Source organism: Myotis yumanensis, unplaced genomic scaffold (genome assembly GCF_028538775.1).
Source record: "Myotis yumanensis isolate MYYU_CA2020_CCGP unplaced genomic scaffold, mMyoYum1.0.hap1 SCAF_14, whole genome shotgun sequence".
NCBI lineage: Eukaryota > Metazoa > Chordata > Mammalia > Chiroptera > Vespertilionidae > Myotis > Myotis yumanensis.
Window position 1 is genome coordinate 37958277 of NW_027223765.1, and position 23808 is coordinate 37982084.

General features: G+C 39.8%; 1 protein-coding gene across 5 annotated transcripts in view; it reads right to left on the reverse strand.

Moving 5' to 3' along the window:
• Positions 1-23808, reverse strand: part of GRM7 (glutamate metabotropic receptor 7) — a 751085-nt gene that overhangs the window by 280821 nt on the left and 446456 nt on the right. For all 5 annotated transcript variants that reach the window (XR_011468069.1, XR_011468068.1, XM_070390696.1 and 2 more), the window contains exon 5: positions 3482-3622. Coding sequence is in view for 3 of the 5 variants with exons in the window: in XM_070390696.1 (XP_070246797.1) it covers positions 3482-3622 (141 nt within the window). In the remaining 2 variants the exon portion in view is untranslated. The remainder of the gene's footprint in view (positions 1-3481; positions 3623-23808) is intronic.

Sequence of the window (23808 nt, forward strand, 5' to 3'; positions counted from 1 at the left end):
AATCTGAAACATTTGAAGACTTTCTCACTCATTAGTAGAGCCAGGCACAGGAAGATCTGTGAAGGGGACTGCTTTCCTCAGCGCTCAGAGCAGAGCATGCCTGGTCTCCATGCCAGACTCCTCAGCTAAGCCCCGTGTCCTGCAGCTTCTTCCCAAGGTGCTCATTCTTTTAATGTTTCAAAATCTGGTTGCCAAAGCAGCTTTCCCTTATACCACCAGGCCCCCTCTCCCCTCCGCTCTTTTCCTCATTAAAACTTAGTTTCTTGCCGCAGTTTCAAAAAACTCTCATTAATACAATGCAACCTGTCCCTTCTCCCCATCACTGCTTTTCCTCTAGTCTAGCACATCTCAGCATGCCTTTCCCACCATTTCTCCTCTTCTAAGTTGAGGTTTACTTACTATTTAAAAAATCTTAATATGTATGTTGGTAACATCTCCAATGCAACATACCAGTTTAATTGGCTTTGAAAAAAGGAAGTACAAGAAAGAAAAACAAATACACAACCACGCATGTGTTCATATCCAGTGACGGTAAGAGCAAGAGACACAAGGGAAGGAATACCTCCACTCAAGATGGCGCACCTTCTCACAATGGAAGGGGCAAGGAAGGAGCAGAGGTAAAGGAGGGCATCAGGAGGATATAACTGCCAGTGGACCCACAAGCTGGACCCAGGCCATCGGAAGTTCCTTATACCTTCCCCTGTCTCAAAACATACACCCTGCCCTCCTGTTCCCAGACGGGGAGTTGTTCCAAGGGCGTAACCATGACAGAATAAGTTGTGGAGACCATCCGAGTCTGTATATAGGACTGAACCCCAATAAGGCCTCCATATAAACATTTAAGATCCTGGTGGGCATGTGCAGAGATCTACTTGTCTTGCAACATCTAAGACAAGCCCCCTTGCTTATTAATCCTGCCAGCTACCAATCTGGAGTGGCCTGCTTCTTTCTTTGGTCTCCCCTTCCCCTCTGTGAGTACAAGAGCCAGTTCAAGAACAAACAAAAGAGAAAGGAGAGAATATTCAAATAATTTGGGACCACAGGTAATTTAGTAAATGTGATCATTGATTTTTTACATGGATGGAGCATGATATGAAAATGCAACTACTTGTATTTCCTTTTTTTAAAAGTTGGTGGTTTGGCTAATGAGCTTATTTGTTTTTATAAACCCAGATTCTCGATGATCAGCACTAAAATGTGACTACAGATAAAACAGCTTATGTTAAAGCATATAAAAGGACCAGGGGTTGATCTCAGGTGGAACATTCCTGATGGCCATGAGACACTCTACAGAATATTCCATGTCAGAAAGAACCAAAACCTGTCATCGACCATGTGGCTATTTCTATTATATGTGGATGTTCCTTGTCATGTAGACAAATTATCCAGATATCAAACTCTCTTTTTCAATTTTCACTTGAAAGCTTTGTGTCACTTAGATCAAGTCAACATCAAATTGACTTTTTCTTTTTCCCCCAACAGGATAAGGAAATTTCTGAAAACACTGATGCTGTATACCATGGCATAGAGAATACTGTTAGTAGGATATTCTAATTAACTGAGTTATACATTCAATTATGCCTATTTATTATGTATCATTGTTTTACTCCTATCTCTGTTCATATCTTATCTCTTTTTACAGAAAGCTTCTTGAGGAAAATGCCTAAACTTCACACTATTGACCATGTGTTTCGTATCGTGATTCACATATATTATTCCTGATTAATAGATGTTTTGGAATGGGTGTTCAAAGAGCTATATCACAAAATAAACTAAGCACAGGAAGTGTTTCCAACATGAGTGTGGCTTTCCTGGGCATACAGAGTGCATTTTAGAGTTTGGTGGGACTTCAAGGTTGTCATTACAAACCTTGAAGGCAACTGAAGTGTAGAATTGGGAAATGCTGTTTAATAAAGGCCTAGGTCAGTGGTCAGCAAACTGCGGCTCGCAAGCCATATGCAGCTCTTTGGCCCCTTGAGTGTGGCTCTTCCACAAAATACCACGTGCCGGCGCGCACATACAGTGCGATTGAAACTTTGTGGCCCATGCGCAGAAGTCGGTATTTTGTGGAAGAGCCACACTCAAGGGGCAAAAGAGCCGCATGTGGCTCGCGAGCCACAGTTTGCCGACCACTGGACTAGGTGGTAAACTAGTAGATCATGCCACACCCTTGCATGATTTCTAGTATTCTTAGGGTAAAGACCACATTCCACATACATCCCAACATGACTTACTCCTTTTCCATATCTCTGCACTTGCAACCTCAGCTCATACATTCTCTTCTTTTCTTTAGTCACATTTTTCTATTTTTCACATCCTGAGAGGTACCATAATTCCTCCTGCTACAAGCCCTTTTTCATGTTCTTCATCAACAGACATTCTTCAATCTATCCCTCTCCTGCCTTCCTTAATCAGCCAGTGACTCCTCCTCCTCAAGGAGGTCTTCCGAGGCAGTTTCTGCTTTCAATGAGTGAAATTCCTTCGATATATACCCTTACAGCTCTCAGACACGTATTGCAGATTAAAATGATGTATTTATAGAGAGATCCCCGGAATAATGTGGACTTCCCCACACTATTCTCTAAGTGGCACCAAAGCAGGGTCCTTGCCAGGTTTGTTCACCATCAGATCACCAGTGCCTAGGACACGCTTTGCAGAAAGGAGTTGCTCCATGAGCGTTTGTGACTGGATCAATGAATGAACGTATAACTTTCCTTCTTACTAATACATTTATATGACACATACACATGTGTTTTTAATTGGAATAGTTTTTTAAGGTTACATATGAGCCTGGGTGACTATTTTTAAACATATTTTAAATAGCAAGTGAGTCATTAACTTTGATGTTATGAAACTCAGTTGAAACTCATTACTCTAAACCAGCGGTTCTCTACCTGTGGGTCACGAACAATGAAAATACATCCTGCATATCAGATATTTACATTACGATTCATAACAGTAGCAAAATTACAGTTACGAAGTAGCAACGAAAATAACTTTATGATTGGGGGTCACCACAACATGAGGAACTGTATTAAAGGGTCGCGGCATTAGGAAGGTTGAGAACCACTGCCCAAGTACTTTGTTTCCTTAATCAAATATACCATCCATGGTAGCAATTAAATCAGGGTCCGATATGGAATTTGTCAGAGATTTTTGTCTATGTAAAAATAACTTCAGACTCCTGGCTACAACATGAACCAATATTTACCTGTGAGAGCATTCAGAGCAACACGACCCCTTTTGAATTCAAAAAATCAACGAAAAGGCCAATTACTACTAGATGGACAGGCAGAAAAGGATAATCTTGCCTGTACTTCTCTTGTCCCCCGGGACGTATGCTCCTGTTCCATTTTCTGAACAATCTAGTAAAATTCAATTTACTTTTTCAATTTGTCTCCAGCCAGGCTTCCTTCTGTCAGGTATGCAGACATTTCAGCACTGGCCATGTAGAGTAACAGGACCGAGAGAACGAAATTACCTGTACATTTGCGATCTGTGTCTTCTTTCTTTGACCCACTAATCGTCAGCTTGCAGTTGAAGTTTTCCTCCCAGTATTCAGCAAACCAGACGTTCCTTCTGTTGTTTTCAAGTGTGCGGGATGTAAAGTAGGCATCAAACCCTAAAGAGAGTTGAATGAAAAGGTCATTGCTTGCGGGGCTCTGCCGGAACATTTGAAAACAAAAATACCCGTTGTGGTTTTCCTTTGTTTTAGTAGATTGAATGCTCTTTTGTGTCAATCAAAGAAAAGAAATCAGTGGAAGAAAAAAGAATATTCTAATGCTAACCTATATCTATATCTCTAGTCTTTCAGGCAGACGTGTGGCCTATAAATGACATTTTCACAATAAAATCTGCATTAGAGACCTTAGGGATGCTATAGTCCTCACAACATGCCTTGCATCTCTGATAAACAAGACTGGGGACAAAGCATCTCTATAAACATCATCATCACCATCACACCAAGAGAATAACTGGTAATTTCAGTGCTTACTGTGGATCAAACTCTGCAATTTACATGGATTCTTTTACTCATCTCAACAATCTATGCAGTAGTTACTATCAATCCCATTTTGTTGATGGACAACAGAGGTTTGATGAAATAATAATGTGCCCACGGTAAACAATTTCACCATATTCTGCATCTCTCGCTATGTGAGCTACTGACCTGTGAATATCATTTTGAGAAGCCTCTTTTGTTTAGGAATATCCCAGTATGCAATTGACTTTCTAGTCAAAGTAGAATTAAATTTATGAAGAAGCCACTGGTAAACTGAGGTCAATGTTAGCTCAATGCTATTCACAAAGAGTTGGAGATGAGCAGAGACCAGAAAGGCCAGGTCCCCAGGAAATCTCTCGCTACCTCACTAGGATAGCACCACTTTAAATATTCCAATGAAACCATACGGTCCTGTGAGGTTCAGACTGGATTCAGTATCACAAGGGCTGGGCTTGAATTCCAGTTCCACTCATCTCACTTAAGTCGTGTAAACATGAGCAAGTACACACTTAACCTTTCAATCTTCCATTCATCAATCTGTAAGCATAAAGATCGTACCACCCCCTTCCTCAGTTTCTTGTTTGTAATAGTGGGAAGACTAGGAACTTACAGAGTTAAGGTCAAGACCATGGAGGAAGATAAACTTACTTTCACATTATTTAAGTTAGTCAAAGTTTTCCCTAAATTTTAGTCATTAAAAAAAATAGCTCCAGACTCTAAACTGTGAGAGGAGAATGTCAGGTTAATTTAATTCACCACTGCATTCCCAGCACAGAATTCATGGCCTGGCATATAGTACGCCTGCTATAAATAGAAAACTTCAAGTAAGTAAACAAGACAGTAAAAAAAATCCCTATAAAATAAAGGATATTGTACAGCATTGTGGGGAAAATGAAAAAGAATATTTTATATCTCAGGTAATTTTCCAGGCTATTGTCAGGACATGATAGAACATAATGATGTCTTGACCAGGTACCCAGACGAATGTCGTTTCATAGCCACCACGTGAACTGATTTAAGATAATCTGGCTGTAGCATCTGATCTCATTTTGATGTCGATACTGATTGATTAATGTCGATACTGATTGATTAATCTATCTGGCTGGAAGCCCTCCCCCCACTCACTATACTCCCATAACCCTGCCTCCAGACAATGTTCAGTAGGATAACATAAAACTCTTAAATAAAGGGGAATCTGTGTTTCCAGGATCACTACATGTATGCACTTGGCTATGTACAAACATATAAGCAACTTACTGGTACACATGACAACTAGTGACTAACTTACATTTCCCCCTTCATCTTTGCCTGTGCGTGGGTGGACACTTGGGGTTTGGTGGGAGCAAGGCTGGTGGGTTGTGACAAGTGGCCCCAATGGTCCATGCTTCCTGTGCTTTCCACCTGGGTGTAGCCCTCCTTCTGCACTGCGTCCTTATCCTTGGGGCACTGGGCAGGGGAAAGCAAGCAGAGGCTGCCAACCCTGTGCCCCTGTGGCTTGTCCCTGCAGAATTCTACCTGGGACCCAGCTGCCTGGATCTGAGAGGTTTGACTAGGACCGTGGTCGGCAAACTGCGGCTCGTGAGCCACATGTGGCTCTTTGGCCCCTTGAGTGTGGCTCTTCCTGAGCCTTAGGAGTACCCTAATTAATTTAATAACAATGTACCTACCTATAGAGTTTAAGTTTAAAAAAATTTGGCTCTCAAAAGAAATTTCAGTCGTTGTACTGTTGATATTTGGCTCTGTTGACTAATGAGTTTGCCGACCACTGGACTAGGAGATGTGAGGTCACGTGGAAAGAGAGGAGTCCAGCCAGACCCCAGCCCTCTCAGCAAAGCCTGTGTGCCCATTCCAGCCCCCTGCTGACTGTGGTAGAAGCAGCATTTAGCTGAGACCAGCCCCAGCTGCAGAACTGGGGTGATTTCTCTTTTAAGCCACGGCATTCGAGGCGGTTTGTTCTGCAGCCAAAACACTCCATCATCTCAGCACCCCAGCCCCTCTCCAAGCAGCACCAACAACACACTCTAAACATCCTCAACAGAACGCAAAGGGGCGTCAGAAACAAACTTCTCGGTCGCACGTCACAGGTCTGGACCCCAAACTAAACTCAGAATAGGAACTCTTAAAAGTGGCTCAAAGGACAGCCCGGATACAATTACATTCTCCAGCTCAGAAGAAAACGTCTTTGGAAGGAAGCTCATCATTTTAAAAGTCTATCACTTCAAAATGCCTCTCTCTGCCGCCTGTGCCTGCTGGACACACAGAGGGATATTGAGGAAGGAAGGACCAGTTTGCGGCTGACATGCAGGTCGGTGGCTGTAGAACATTCAACAGAGAAAAGGAAGGGAAAACAGTAATTAGGTCCACTTTCCCCAGTTCTAAGGGAGAACCAACAGATTTCTGGAAAGAAAGGCACCACGAAGGCTGGCTGCATGGACCGTGGCCGGACGTGGATGAAGGGCAGGATTTCTTAGCCCAAACCCTTGTCCGTTTCACTCACATGTCCGAAGGGCTCAGCTTCCTCCTCCTCTTCTCCTCTTCCTTCTGCTGGCCACCCTTGTGTAGACAGAGCACTGCTTTTCTCTTGCAAGTGCATTATATATGAACTGCCTGGGGCTCCCTAAGATGTAGATTTTAATTCAGAAGACCTGGGGTGGACCGAAGAGGCTGCCGCTGTAACAAGCCCCAGGTGACACTCTTGCTGCCCGTACTTTAGAAAGCAAGGCTCGTGGGGAAAAGCCTACATTTTTAACAAGCTCCAGGTGATGCTCACGCTGCCCATACTTGGAGAAGCACGGCTCCAGAGCGAATCCTGAGCTTCAGCAGGTGGGAAATGAACAATCCCAGTCCTTCTGGTTAAGATATAAGCATCCCCACCCTCTCAGCCTCCAGTTTCGCCTTGGCTCAGAAGAGAGGGTCTTTGCTCTGCTTGTGTAGTTGAGACTTTTGCCTGGTACTCTGCTCAGTACTGCAGGAGCCCTACCTTGCCATCCTGTTGCCTGTAGAGGGCCCTGGAGGGGTAGCGCATGTGGTTGCCTGTTGATGGATTTTCACTCCATGTTTCCCTGAGCATTGCTGCTTTGGGTCTGGAACTGAACACACAATATCCCCGAGGTATGCCGGTACCTGGTAGGTATGGGGATGAGTGAGTCAATCAAAATGGCAAAACTGGCTACACGGGCTGACAGTGCTGCAGCAGAAGCTGGTTTCAGAACACAGAGCTCTTAGATCAGTCAAAGGAGCAGAAGCAGAGGCCAAATGGATGTGATTCAATTGAGTGAGTCCGTGCCGATTTGCCTCAGCTGAGTCACATTTCTTTCAGGACCAAACAATGTGTTTACTTCTTTTAGCAGGGGCTCTGGTGAAAGATAAATTAGTTCTTATTGGTTCCTTCTACTCTTTTTCAATCAAAAGGAATACAATTGTCCGTGGGATAGCTAAGCTTTCAAAAGAGACTTTGCTGTGGCCAAACATTCACAATGCCTTGGAATGCAGCTGGCAGCCCTTTGGGTTCAGGCACTCTCCATCCCTCTGCTTTATTAGTAACGAGAGGCCCAATGCACGAAATCCATGCAAGAGTAGGCCTTCCTTCCCCCAGCTGCTGGTGCCTGCTTCCCTCTGGCACCCGGGACCCGGGCTTCCCTCCAGCCCTGGCTTTGTCCAAAAGGACTTCTGGAATGACACCTGGAATGATGTCTGGTCTAATTAGCATATTACCCTTTTATTATTATAGATATGAGCTCTGTTATGCACTGGCCCAAAGCTTTCCCTCGGGCTTCAGCCACTAACCATTACTTTTAATTTTTCATTACAGTTTCTGTAGCCTAATGATTTTGCCTATATTTTCTTAGGAATAGGCAATTAATACAAGGTACACAGTCACCAAGATGCCACACAGAGAGAAGCAAAAATTAGAATAACTCTAATCTAAACTAGTGTGTGTGTGCAGTGAATTGAGACTTTTTCTCATTCCTACTAGAGCTCAGAAGAAAAGTGATCTGGATACACAATAAAGGTGTTATTAAATTATTAGAATTTTTCAAGGTAACCCGAGGCATCAAGAAACAGAATCAGATTTATATCAAAGGAGAAAGATCAGTCTTTTACATGGTGTAAACAAAATTATTATAATAAAGTTGTTCCTTTTATGGGGGGTGAGGGAAGATTATTTAACTTCAGAATTCAATCTCCAGATGGTTTGAAGCAAATGTCCCTTTGAGTCCACATTATACAACATCCCTATAATTTGGGAAGTGAGCTTAGAACAACATGGAAATAACAATCAGGGTTTTAGCTGACAAATATATAACTATATTTATCTGGCTCTTTCCCCTTTTAACTGGAGTGCCACCCTAAACACCCCCTGAAATTTGTGGTTAAGACAAGAGCGGACAACTTAACACACACATAGTTCATCCTGGGCAGTGCGTTTGGGAGTGAGCTTTCCAGCTGAGAAGGAACAAGGCTCTCACAAGTGTGTGGTGTAAAAGGAAATCTATCAGATGTCGAGAGGGGTCAGCTGCCTGGATGGCCAGGGTGAAGGGAGACTGGCAGATACGAATGTGGCTTCAGAAAGTGACGAGTAGCCCTGATTTCAGGCTAATGCACACAAGTCCTGCTCTGCAGATTAGAGCATCCCTGTCAGCCTCCGCACGGAGGACCCATGGCTTGCTTCTCAGAAGCCTGTAAAGGGGAAGCTCTTAGCTCTTCTTGGTCCTGCTTCTGGTTCAGGAAGGAGGCACTCAGGTTGCAGAACCACACAGCCCCTAGCACATCACAGGAATGCAACACAGATGGAACAGATTAAAAAATCAATGAGTAAGGAGAGGAGAAAAGACAGGTAGGAGGGAGGGAAGGGGGGAGGGTAGAGAGAGGGAGAGAGTGGAGGAGAGAGAGACTGTGAGAATGGAGAAAGAGTGAAGGAGAGAGGTGTAGGAGGAGGGAGAAGAGGAGGGAAGAGAAAGGAAGAGGAGGAGGCACAAGAAACAGGGAAGGGAAGGGGAGAGAAGCGGGAAGGCAGGGACATTGATGAGGTGAGGAAGCAGGGGGACTCACATTCCCTGCTCCTGTGATGATGTATCAGAACAGCCATTTTTAAAAACAGGTCTGTATTGGTTTTATGACCTTTCTATTTCTATGACATAAGTCATTTTGAACTGTGGCCAGCAACAAGATATGCCCATGTCCTACCAGGGGTGGGCAAACTTTTGACTCGAGGGCCACAATGGGTTCTTAAACTGGACCGGAGGGCCGGAACAAAAGCATGGATGGAGTGTTTGTGTGAACTAATATAAATTCAAAGTAAACATCATTACATAAAAGGGTACGGTCTTTTTTTTTTTTTAGTTTTATTCATTTCAAACGGGCCGGATTCGGCCCGCAGGCTGTAGTTTGCCCACGGCTGCCCTAGCCCCTTGAGTTTGTGTGACCTTATTTGGAAAACATTTGGATACTCTATGACAATAAATTACATTAATTGAGATCAGGATCTTGAAATAAGTTCATCCTGGATTATCTGTGAGGGCCCTAAATCCAGTGACAAGTATCTTTATAAGAGACACACAGAGACACAGGGGGAAGGAGCCATGGAGAAGGTCACATGAGGATGGAGGCAGAGAATGGAATGATGCACCCGCAAGCCAAAGAAACCTGGAGCCACCAGCAAAGGCAAGGAAGGACCCTCCCCTAGAGCCTTCAGAAGAAGCACGGCCCTGCTGACATCTTGATCTGGGACTTCCAGTCTTTAGAACTGTAAAATCATTTCTATTTTAAACCACCAAATTTGTGGTCATTTGTTATGGTCACCCCAGGAAACCAATACACCCATAATAAGGAAAACAAACCAATCATGTGATAGTACCACATGCTACAGCTTCTGTCTGGTCTGAATGACAACATGTGTTTCTCAGATGTTAACAAATGACAGTTTGGGGAACGTGTTTAAACTATGGACTTGCCCTTTCTATTCTATCAAAGAATATTTTAAACTAATTTAAAAACTAGGAGACTTCACTTGCAAGTCCAGATTTTTGGCTTTATATACGTGTAACATTGGAAGATCTAGTAACATGGACCCTATGCCCATGTGGCAGGCATAGCAGGTGCTGAAGAATGGTCTTTCCTTTATGTGAGCCTCTGCTCCTCCACCCACAACTTTCCCCACCACCTCTGAGAGTTTCAACATTTGTAAGATGCGTGTGCTTGTCATGATAGACAGTGAGCTTTCCCACCGTCAAGAAATGCATCTCTCTTACTGTTACTCACCTTTGCTGAAACCCCATTGAAATGAGAAATGTTATCTCAGGTTCCTAAGGATATATTCTTGAAAAAGTTACTAAAAACATAGCAAAGTAGGGAAGGCAGTAGGAATAAAATTGACATAGATAAATTATCTGCCTTCACATACACAAACAAAATCACTTAAAAATGGGAGAAAGATCACCAGTAAAATAGCTGCCAAGAAATACGCATACAAGAGCACGGTTATCTCTCCACTGAGTCAGATTGACTTTTGTCTTTGAGTAGAGATTTAAGGTTCCCTTTATATCCACTCCCATGAAGCTAATTTGTAAATTTTATGTCATTTTAATAAAAATATTAAGTTATGATCCCCAGAGCTAGATATGTTGCTCTTAAAGTTCATATAAAAAAATGAGAACCAGTAGTATTATGAACAAGAAGAGCAAGTATGCATGAGTGTTTGGGGCTGTTGAGGAAGGGAGAATAGGAAGAGGAGGTCATATCCTACCAGGTATTATATAAATACAGATGGCAAATTCTCTAGATTTAAAAAAAGAATAGTCCTGACACAGGAATAGGAGATCAATGGGCCATTGGAATAGAACAGAATGTCCAGAAATAAATCCAATTATACATAAGAATTTCATATCATAGTGAATAAAGGTAGCATTTCCAATTCACTAGCTATATTCTACCCTTTTAATAATATCTAATAATAGCAACCAGTTGAGTAGTTTTTCAGTTCACAAACTTTGGTGTTCCCCAGATGAAACCTGAAATTGGTCCTGGTACACAGAGTGCTAGGAGAGACCCAAGAAAAAGTCAGATTGGTAGGTGGCAGATTTAATAAGCAAGGGAACTTACTTACCAGGCTTGTCTTGGGTGTGGCAAGACAAGTAGATCTCTGCACGTGCCCACCACAATCTTTTTTTAAAATATATTTTTATTGATTTCAGAGAGGAAGGGAGAGGGAGATAGAAACATCAATGATGAGAGAGAATCATTGACCAACTGCCTCCTGCATGCCCCTTACTGGGAATTGAGCCCCCAACCCCTGCATGTGCCCTTGACAGGAATGGAACCCAGGACCCTTAAGTCTGCAGGTTGACGTTCTATCCACTGACCCAAAACAGCTAGGGCCCACCAGAATCTTAAAAGTTTATATAGAGGCCTTAACTGGGTTCAGTCCTGTAGTCAGTCCAGATGGTCTCAACAACATCTTACTCTCTCAAGGCTACTTCCTTGGAAATGGCTTCCACTGTGGGAACAGGTGGGTGGAGCCCAGATGCCAAAGATAGAAGGACAGGTGAGGATCCTCTGATTGCCTGAGCCCAGCTTAAAAGTCAACTGGAGATCACATCTGAGTGATGATCTCCTCTAACATAATTGAATAATGATCAAAGCGGATCCCAATTAGAAATTTAACCTTGTATTAGTCCATAATAAAACATGGGAAGCAGTACATGGACTTAACCATTATACCGGTACATGAATTTGGGGTTTCCAGTCCCTTCGAGGGCGTGGATTTTGTACATTTGTGGGAACTGGGGATCCTTCACCCTTGGGGCCACCTGCTGTGTGATGTCTTTGGTGGGTTCCAGTGCCAAGTGGTATGTCTCCTGATACCCTGTGGGCACTCAGTTCCTTGTCTGCCTCTCAGGAAACTTTACGTTCCTGGAGGACAGAGAAGGAGCCCTACTCCTCTTGGCCTTCCCAAGTCAAGTTATTGTAAACATTTATTGAAGTAATTTGAAGTTGGAGGCACGTAAGTCAGTTTGGCAAGATCATTACTGATCTAGTGGGACAAATCCAGGCTCTCAGATGCACCCACAAATTTTCTGGCAATGCAGTACATGGATGAGAGTGGTGGAAACCAGCCATTATTTTTGAGAAAACAAATAAGAATTATTGCAATGGAAATTATTCCACAAAGAACAAAAATCCCATGAGAAGTGTTTATGGATGAGTTAGAGGGAATACTGTTTGCAATATTATTCAACCAAATGCCTCCAAAGGGATATTGCATATTATATAATGCTAGGATGCATGCCACTTCTTCATTTCTTTAAATTGCCAGGGAAACACAGGGCATTTTATGTAATCTAAGTATACTTATATGGAAACACATATAGGTATAAGTGGCATATATTACCTTGGTAGTTTAATAGTTAAAAGGTTAAAAGCAGAGTCTGAAACTGGAATTCTAGGGTTCAATTTCTAGCTTTGCTATTTGTTAGCTAGATGACCTTGAGCAAATGACCTAACCAGTCTGTTTCTAAATCTATAAAGTGGGGACAGTAATAATATCTCCTCCACAGGATTGTTAGGAGGCCTCCATGGGAGAACATAGGTAGTATTTAGAACAATGCATGGCACATACATAGTAAGAGCATAAATATTAACCAAATTGAAAGGAAATGAACACAGACTCATGTGGCAGGTGAGAAAAAGAGAACAAGAAGAGGAAATTTAGGAAACTCTGATCACTAGGGACTGCATATGAAATGTTCGGCTAAGAAGGTCCTGCCTTTGGAGTCAGATGGAGCTGAGTGTGAATCCTGCTCTGCCAACTACTAGCTATTTCATGTAGTTTATCTTATACTACACTTAGGTCTCTATTGTTTGTGTTTTGTTGTTGAACTGTATATTTACTTGCTTATTTGCCTTTTCATTCATTCATTCATTCATTCATTTTTTCCATCTGTAAAATGAGGATAGTAGTACCTACCTACCTTACAGATAGATGTAAAGATTTGAAGTATTAAGGCTAAACCAACTAACTTCTTAAAATTGCTGAATCAATACAGGTTCCTTTGATTTTGCTAATGTACATAGTTTTAGTGTCCGCTCCAGACACTATAAAAAGCAACTGCCTTCCATCCGCGAAAGCCCCTCATGGTTTTCCTAAGCCATGTGCAGCCATGTAAGCTTAATGGCCTGAATCTAAGTTGTTCTGGGACAGCTCAGGGCGCAGTCAGGAGATAGGAAGGGTAAAAAGCCCACCCTCTAGTGGATGCTTCAGGAGTGGAGACTCGAAGAGCCCATCTCCTTGGAGACAACAGGCTACTTCTGCAGAATGTAGAGCAGGTGATGGATCAGGTGCGGTGGAAGGCTCCTGCTCTCCTTCCTTCTACCCTGCCCTCAGTCTGTGCTCAGCTTGTAACCCTGACTTATCTGGCTAAATGTTCTGCACAGAACCTTGGTAAAGAGCCTGATTGAGTGGCACCAATCACTCATGTGGTTACAGCATTCTCTCAGGCTTGGGTTTCTATTGCCATGGCTATAATTTCTTGCCTTCCTCCCATCCTGCCTTCCTTGACTTCCCCTTCCTCCATCCATACTATGTTATTTTCAAGATACTCCAAATTTCCATATATTTCTTTCCCCCCAGTAACAATGAATATAACAACTGTGATACTAAATTTGTTCAATCTTGACTGTGATAAATATTAGCATTATGTATTAAAAATTATTTTTAAAAAGGTGAAATCTCTTTGATCTATCCATTTTACTTCAAGGTACTTATCCTCCTGAAATAACTATATGCATTTTTAAAAATATATTTTTATTGATTTCAGAGAGGAAGGAAAAGGGAGGGAGGGAGGGAGGGAGGAAGGGAGGGAGGACGAGAGAGAGAGAGAAACATTAATGATGAGAGAGAATCATTGATCAGCTGCCTCCTGCATGCCCCCTACTGGGGATCGAGCCTGCAACCCGGGCATGTGCCCTTGACTGGAATCCAACCCTGGACCTCTTAGTTTGCTCTATCCACTAAGCCAAACCATCTAGGGCTAATTATATGCATTTTTAAGAAAAGATATATAAAGTACTAAAATGATTAATTTTCTTAGATGTAACAATAGCATGGTGATTATGTAAATAGCATGTTCTTATCAGTTAGAAATACTTTCTGAAACATTTTATGTGAGAAGATATAATATCTGGGATTTTATCTGAAATGTCCCTTCAAAATGAAAGTTCAAAGGGGACAGCTAAAACACCATTAGCAAAATATTGCTGGCATTTGAAGCTAGGTTATTGGTTCATGGGAATTCATTGTACAATTCTCTCTACTTTTGTATATGAGAATTTTAGAATAGAATATTTTAAAAGTAGTTATGAAGATGATGGTTACAACACTTTTTATAACAAGGAACATGTAGAACCATCACAATTTCCAAAAACACGTGCTTAAATAATATTTATATGTTGCAATAGTATGCAATCATCAGAATTTGACAGATAGAAACTTGTAGTTTTTAAGAGCATACCTAAGGAAATGTGAATTCATATTAGTATGTCATATTGAAAAAGTTAAAATACTTTGATAGTATGACTATTTTATATATATTTATATATGTTATATATAAGTACATAATGCTATATATTTACTATATGTAATTACAGTAATAATATATGTATATATAATTCCTTATCAAACATCAGAAGGTTATTTCCTGAAAGATGGGTGATATTTATTTTACTTTTAGCTCACCCATATTTTCTGATTCTTTACATAGTCATATATAACAAATAAAAAGCAAAGCAAAACACAATTATTTATAAAATAAAGACATGTATGTAATATATGTCACCAAAATATATTTCCATTCTATATAATATTCAGTCTCTTGCATGTAGTAAGATATTATAGACGTATCCTCCAAGATAAGTTAATTCCTAATTTTCACAAATGTAATCTACAAATCTCTCATTTATGACTTTATCTAAAATAGGTATAATAAGTATACTCATGTCACCACTCCCTACAACTACAACCAGGTCAGACATCACCAATCAATCACCATAATTAGTCCTAAGAAGCCTAGTTTCTAGCTCCTTCACAGCTTAGTGCTTTAGGAAGCTAATGCTGATCTGGCATTTTTTAAGATAAGAGTTACTTGCCATCCTTGACATGATTGTATATTTTCAACAACTTGTTCCTTGGAATTTATTATATATCATATACTACTCTCAGATATGGAAACGTAATGATAATATGATCTAATAGTTAATGGGTGAATACTGTACCTGAAGCTTTGGCCTAAATGCTTTGCATGGATTTTATATATTGGACATAAAAAATGATTCTCTGCTCTCAAAGGACTCTCAGTTCTAAGACATCTCTGGGAAGATATGAAGGACAAACATATGATGCTTTTGCTTAATATAAACTGTTCAGTATTTTCATGAAAGAAATGTGATAGATGGTAGGCACTGTCTTTATAGGGAACCAAGAATAGTAGAGTATGTTGCAAACATTGTTGATTGAACAGTGTCTTTGGTTTGATCTTGTTGTTTGTTTGCATTATAGAGATGTTTTTCCTATAGAACGTAAAGTTTAGAATTTCTTATAATTTCCTACTGGGTCACCAAGGGGCTCCCATTGGGAGAAAGTAACAAAGTACACACATGGTACACACATGCACACGCACCCACACATACACACACACTTCGTGGCACTGCACCCCTACTGCCTTCAGGGTTAAAGCCTGCCTTACGCAGGTTCTAGTTATGTAGAAAGACTACCTTAGGAGATTCCAGGACAGTTCCTTCATTTTTAAATTGTTTTTAAAACAGGCCTCAAAGAATCAGTCATCTGCCAGAGTTTCTCTTCTCTGTCCCCTGAACTCTAAGACTCCATCTGAGCTTCTATCACTTTGTCAACATCCAGGAAGAAACACAACAGTAAGTTCCCAGATAGGCTGGGCCCAATCACCTCACTGGAGAAGGCCATGTGACATCCAAAACAATCACACAGGACCTGCCAGGGAATTTCCCAGCTGAGACTTGCCTGTCATAAAAGACAACCTTTAGAGAAGAGGAGTGCTTGCGAAGGGCTTTTGCCTGCCGAGGCCTTCCCTAGGACTGTGCTATACCAACCCACAAAAACGCACGCATGTGAGTTTCTCTCCCAAGAAACTCTTCCCTGGTTCTAAATGAAGTGTTTTCAGAATATCTATGTCTAGAACAGTAGTCTATACTCATGGTTTCAAAGGAGAATTATGTATAAAACTAAAAAAGAAACCCACACCTAGACTCCAAGCCAGACTGATGAACCTAGACATCACATCCTGCTGGTGGGCTTAGGCATCAATATTTTTACCTTTCCAGGTGAATCCCATGCAGTCTGGGTTGACAACATCCACTCTAGAATATTATGCAATTTAATTGCTCATATAACCATTTTGCACACAGTCCCAGAGAGTTGTCTGAGGGATGTTAGAAACACAGAAGACAAGGTCCCCGAACTTGGACATTTCTGTTCTTGGTATATCAATCATGATTACGCAGATAATATCACAGGCTTAAATGTCTTCTGACACATAAAATAAAGATTGAAAGATGTTGTCATAATTGATTGCAACTCAGTGCCATTCTTTGAAAATTGTCATTCATCATATGAAAGCTTTCCAAAATTTTAATTAATAATACTCCACTTTATATAGAGTATAGATGTGGGGGTTTTGTACATAATTTTTATTGATTTATTTTAGAGAGTGAGAAAGGGAGAGGGAGAGAGAGAAACACCTATCAGTTGCCTCCTGCATGCCCCCTACCGGGTATCGAATTGGCAACCTTTTGGTGCATGGGGAAGATGCCAAACTCAGCCAAACTGGCCAAGGCTAGAGTATACATATGTTTGTTCAAGCTTGTCATCTTAATGAATGATGGGTCAGATTTATGTTTCCATACTGAATTTTGTAAACATTTTTCATATATAATTTTTGTGTAGAAATGTTTAAAAACTTTTTGAATCATATTAAATTATCATGATTGCATTCGTGTGTGTATATAATTTTCTAACAATCATGATCTTCCAAAATAATGATTTTAATTCATAGAAAGTATTGAACAGTTCAACAAATGGAACCTACCCATTTTTCCAGACAATGACAGAAAAGGCCAGATGAACTTGTCAGAGAATTATTCTGCATTGTGGAAGCTTCGTGTTTTATTTTTAATAACTGTACAAGAACCATGTTGCCTGGTTACCATCTTCATTTTGTACTCTGTTCTAAAAATGTCTCAGCGTCTGAGCAGCCAGAAGTTTTCAGTGTGTTCAAAACCGAAACTTATATAACCAAACATCTATAACAATCTAAAAGAAATTTTACCAAAATGACATTTCATTTTCTTTCTAATAACAGAATCAGCCACTACCTAAAGATTGGGTGGGGGAAAAAACAATACAAAACCTTAACATTTTGATGGAAGGACTTTTCTTAAACAGATCTAAGAGAGAAAAAAAGACACCCCCCCATCCCCCAAAAAAAGAAAAAGAAAAAGACATTGTAAAATAATAATACCAGTGTCTCACATGTATAATCATCTACTATTTGAATCCCCATAGAAATATAAACAAAGAAGAACAAGTTTTATGGAGACCGAGAAAAGCTTAAACTGATATTTAAATATAATCTAATAAGGTCACTTTATTTTTTGATATTTTCAGGTTTTAGTAAAACTGTCCCAATATCTTGGCTTTTTTATCCTAGCTAGCAAATCCTACTGCAATACTATTTGATGTATGTTATTTTCTGGGTAGTATTTGGCATATTTAATGAAGACATCATACTTTCAGAAATGTAAAAACAGCTGAGATATCTCATGCAAATAAATGTCTTTATGTGAAGATCAAGTTCAGGAAGTAAATTCATATCACTTCATTCTTTCATCACCCAAGTTACAAAGATATTTCTGAAGTCAAGACATTTCATTAGGTGTTGTAATAGGAAAGGTTATTTGTTCTGAATTCTTCTCTCTTCCACTTTTGGACAACTATATTCTATTTTCTAGGAATGCACTTACACATTCATATGGTTGTACTAGGCGTTGGTGGACTGAGTTAGAGGTGAGCACCCAACCCAACTTGGGTCAATCAAATTCTCTTCCATGGGAACCTGAAATTGGATATAATAAGATTTCAGTCTCAACCCAGATGGCTCACTTTAATAGTAAAGATGTAAACTAATGAGTTTCTGATAGCAGCTATGTAGACTGGGGAGTAGAAAAAAATCACTTTGCATTGGAAGAGAATAATGAGTCTATCAGAGTCCAAGAGAGAAGAGACATGGAGGTACAAAAAGTGTCTTGCATTTTCTACAGGGCTCATGTACCCAAGTCCAATCTGTTTCTAGGATGTGAATATATTCATTGCCCTTGGGTTCTATAAGACCTCTCTTTATCCTTATAATAAATTGTCCCTCTTCCTATGCGTGTAGGCAAATCCCAATGGACACCTGCCATTGACTGGCACCTATAAGGGTTACAACTAATATTGATGTGAGATAAGTCAGATATGGAGCTTGTACTGAAGGAAATTGCCAAGAAGTAGGATCCACAAATAATTTTAACAAAAGGGAGAGGGTGTCAGAAGTTATAGAGTTGAGCTCATAGACAGTTTCACAGGAGGAAACAAACATCCCTGGCTCTGGAGGAGGCGGATCAGATGTTTTTCAGAGCAATGATATCTAGTCAATGTATTTGAAAATGTGTAGAGTGATGACCAAATCCTTATTCTTTCTTTCAATATTTTTAGGTAGTTGGTGTTACAGGAGTACACACTCAGCATCTGCCATTTGGTCCCGACACAGGAATGCTTGTTTTTCCTTTTTGTAGAACACTGTTGGTGGAAGAGCTCCACAGTCTGTATTTTAACATGAGTGATGGACTGACTTGGTATTCAAACTGTATGGCAACATAATAAATGTGATCTTTCCTTGGACATGTGTTTCCAACAACAGAACATGGTCAACATTGTTTGCCCCTGAGCCCTACTGGTAAATTTCTCTTCCTCTAGGAGCAGGCAACACACTCAGTGTCACGGGAGAGTTTTATAACAGTTACTGGCAGAGCCTGTGCTTACTACCTGGGTCAGTGACACTATTCAAAAAAAAACAACAGACTCCTATTTCAGTAGTCAGGGATTGCTTTTTTGTCATTCAAATTTCAAATATTTTCAGTGAAGTCATAAAAAGGCATTATAAAGCAGAAATTAATTAAAGCAAGAGGCCCATGGTAGGGGGACTCTGAAAACATATAATACAGAATCCCTGTCCCCAGGGTACTTTCAGTCTTCGGGGATAGGTAAAAAAAAAAATAAACAATAACAATAACAATAATATAGACTGTTTATTGACAGTCTATATTGAAAAAAATGAAATAAAACTAGGTTAAGAATGTTAAATGTGTTACTCCAATCCTCACAAAAATCCTACAAATTAGCCATCATTATTATCCACATTTGGGGAATCAACAAACAAACATATAGTGTAAGTAACTTGCCCAAGAGCTCATAGCTAATGAATGGAACCTAAACATAATCTGCCTGATTACAAAGGGTAAGCTCTTAACTTCAATGAAAGAAGAAATAAGAGAACAAAGCCATATAAAAATTTCAAAGGTACTTTATAAAATGTTACAGGAATTCAAGAAATAAAAGGGAATGCCAGGCTGGAGTTATAAGTGCATTTATACCATGGCAGAGTTATGATCTGAGTTCAGTCTTGAAAATGCAGAATTCACATAGACAGGAAGAGCTACGGATAGTGAGAAATAATAGCAAGAATAAAGGGGTGAGGTGGTTGCATCACATGTGTTTCTGGATGATGGATTTGGTTACAACGATGCTTCATACAGAGAGGAAGCTTATGTAAAGGTATGGTGGATCCAGACTGCGGAAAGTCTAAAATGTGAAGAGCTGGGATTTTATGTCATGGGTATTGTAAAGTCACTGACATAATTCACTTCTGTACATTCTTAAGAATGGATACCAGGATAACAGAAGTACTTGAGGAAGAATACATTGACAAGACTGGGAGGAAGGTTCACCTTTAGTGAGTGGCAATGTGACAGAAACATTCATCCATAGGGTCTAATCTAATTCTTGTAGGACACTGAAATGAAGAAACTACCATGTCCATATTCAGATGTCAGGGAAGAAGCCTCTTTCAAGTCACAAGATGGAAAAAGTAAACAATATTTTAGAGCTAGTCTGCTTATTTTAAAAATCAATATGAAAAACACTCATCAAGGAGACATTGCAAAGCTATAATAATAGCAATTAATATTTTGGAGTATTTATTATTTCTAGGTTATAAGTTACTTACATGAAATAACCCATTTGAAAATACAACAGCCTTGAGATAGATACTACATTATACCCATTTTTCAGATGAGAACAGTGAAGCACAGATAACATGGGTCATTTGCCCATGGAGAGGGACAAAGCATTCTGTCAATCCTGGAGGAGATGAGATTTCATCTAGGTTCCCTAGTTCTGCTATGAGCCTCTCAGTTGCAGCAACAGTTGACTAAGAAATATCACACATGACAACTAGAGTAGGAAGTTTTAACAGGACATTTAAAAAGGATTTTGAGGCAGAATAAAAAAGGAGATTTAAATATTGAATCTAGCCGAAACCGGTTTGGCTCAGTGGATAGAGCGTCGGTCTGCGGACTGAAGGGTCCCAGGTTCAATTCCGGTCAAGGGCATGTACCTGAGTTGCGGGCACATCTCCAGTGGGAGATGTGCAGGAGGCAGCTGGTCGATGTTTCTCTCTCATCGATGTTTCTAACTCTCTATCTCTCTCCCTTCCTCTCTGTAAAAAATCAATAAAATATATTTTAAAAAAAATATTGAATCTAGAGGGGGGGGTTGAGGCTGGATTCAAGAATGGGCTGAGGGAATGACCTCTTATTTTGCTCTTTTTTTCTTTTTAAATAGAAAGATGGTGTGATTTCCAAATCACTGAGCTTTATGTGGTGGTTGAACCATGAAGAAAAATGCTCTCAGATGTAAAGCTATCGATTCAGAAGTCAAACAAATGCATGTGATACTTGGAACTGAATGAAAAGATAAATCAAAAAAAAGAAAAATTGTATAAAGAAAGGAGGATGGCACATGAAGAGATGAGTTATGAGAAATACCACATTTAAGGATGCCAAAGACAAACAAAGGAGCCATCACTGGAAATAGAGGAGTAATTGTCTAATTGTCAGAGAAATGAAGAGGCCATAGGACACCTGTAGACTTGCACAGCTCGGTAAGACCCAGGATTGGCTTCATGCACATGCGACCTAAGACTCAGATAAGAATCCAAGTGTAGATTGGCCCCACACTTTGGTTTCATGCTCTCAAGTCATCATCTTAAAATTCATAATAGTGTTGGAGCAATGGGCTTCACCTTTTTGTTTTGCACTGACCCCCACAAAGAAAACTAATCAGGTCTAGAAAGATCTCAAGGGTCCAATTTCCAATTCTCCACTCAATGATAAAATTTCCTTTAAAATGTATCAATCATAGACTCTCAAATATCTCTATAAGTATTTCCAGTCAAAAAGAACCTGACATGTCTTGGGGTTAGGCCATTGCATTCTCAGACATGTAAATTTTGAGAAGCTCTTCCTATAGTAAGCTAAAATCTATTTGTAATTTGTATATATTTGTCTTGTTCCTACTCTTGAAGAAATAAAAATGTATAATTGTGCTTCCATGTTATTGCCAACTTTCAAGATTTACCTGATTTCAAACATTTACTCTCATAAACTCCATAAACCATTCACTATTTAACCAAGAATGTGGTTAAAGCCCAATAAGCATTCAAAAAATACTAATGAATTAAAATGATTCTAAAACATGTGTCCTAGATGATTTCTCACTTTAAGAAAAGATATTAAAATGTACATATGGACCAAGCTACCCATTTTAAGATTTCTGAATTATAATTTTAAATTTTGAATCATTTAAAATTTAAATTAATTCCCACATGGTAATCCTAAACAATTTTAGAAGGCAATCGCCCTATTTCCATAGAATCTTCTCATTTTCTTCAACTTTCCCTAAAATTTGGAACAATATTTCCTCATCACTTGGGTCAACTATAACTTGGGTATGTTCCAGATTTTGGGGTTCCTTTAAAACAGCATTTCTCAACCTCGGCACTACTGATACTGTGGCCAAATAATCCTCTGTTGTGGGGCTGTCCTATGCAATGTCAGATTTTACCAGCATCCCTGGTTTCTATCCACTAGATGCTAGTAGCATCCTCTTCACCCCAAATTGTGACAAACCAAGGTCTCCAGGAATTGTCAAATGTCTACAGAGGGATAAAATCATCCTTGGGTGAGACCCAAAGGTGAAACAACTCCACGTGATGGCTGTGAGTGAATACATGGCATTTGCTTCACTGAATTATAGGGTTTTCTTATAATCACGTTGAAAAATGAATGTTAAATTAGTGTGCAGTATAACACAGTGTTCTTTAAGTAATGAATGAATATCATGATGCTTGGAAGGAAGGTAAACACAATTTCAATATGGTAAACTTCCCTGGGAGATGAGCTTCTTTGTACCTCTCTCTGTTTGTCTGTTTGTTTAGTTACTGCATCACACTTTCCATATTCTTTAAATTGTTAACAATTAGAATGAACACTTTTTATAATCAGAGAAAACATGGTGTTTTCATTTTGAAATCAAATAATGATCCTGTGGGTGGTAAGGCAATGGAGCCCATGAGTATAAACACATTCCAGAAGATGCATAAGACAGGCTCCTGGGACACCCTGTGCTTTCCCCTTTGCTTCCCCAGAACCCATATCCTATAGTTTATAGAGACTGTGAATAATATTGGAGTCCACGAAGTTCTTCTACTTTATGACCCAAAACTACTTTATATACACACAGGAGAAATAAGCTGGTGCAATAAGCCAGGGATAGTGCTTTAGAAGGAATGAATGCCCTCATTCCAGGGCACAGCCATTGCTGAGGGAGGGGAGAAATGGTGCCCTTGGCCTCAGATGACAAGCACAGAGGAGGTGAGGGCAGTGCTTGTGAAAGAGGCCCCAAACTGAGTTCCTTTTATACATCTGCCTACTCATCCATCCAAAACATGTCTCTTAAAAAGCTACTAATTCTTTTTTATTTTATTTTATTGTTTAAAGTATTACAAATAGTAGTACATATGTCTCCCTTTTTTCCCCCATTGACCTTCCCTCGGCCTACCCTACCCACCCCCCGCACATGCCCCCCAGTGTCTTGCGTCCATTGGTTATCCTTATATGCATGCATACAAGTCCTTCGGTTGCTTAAACAGCTACTAGTACAAAAATAAATTAAGCATGAGACACTACTCTTGCAATTCCCAATGTTTCATATAGCATTCATACTAAAACAGAGTAATATATATATATATATATACATATATATATATATATATATATATATATATATATATCTCCATCTTTTCCAGTTTGAAATTTAAAAAGAATTACAAATAAATAGCAAGTAAAGAAATAGGTTATTCTCCCCCATCCCCCAACTACACCAGATATCTCTCCTGAGATTCATCTTTTTAGTTTGTGTGATTGCACTTTCATTCCATTACAGCTTAAAAATATATGTTATATTAATAGTCCAATATGTGGTTATAATTTCTTTTTATTGAGTGGGGAAATGGGAAGAAGAGATTCCATCTGAAGTTAGTTAGACTCTCTACTAGACTTGGAAGAGAAAGAGAGCAAGCAAGAGAAGTTATTTTCAATGTATTGAATATAAGAACTAATATGCA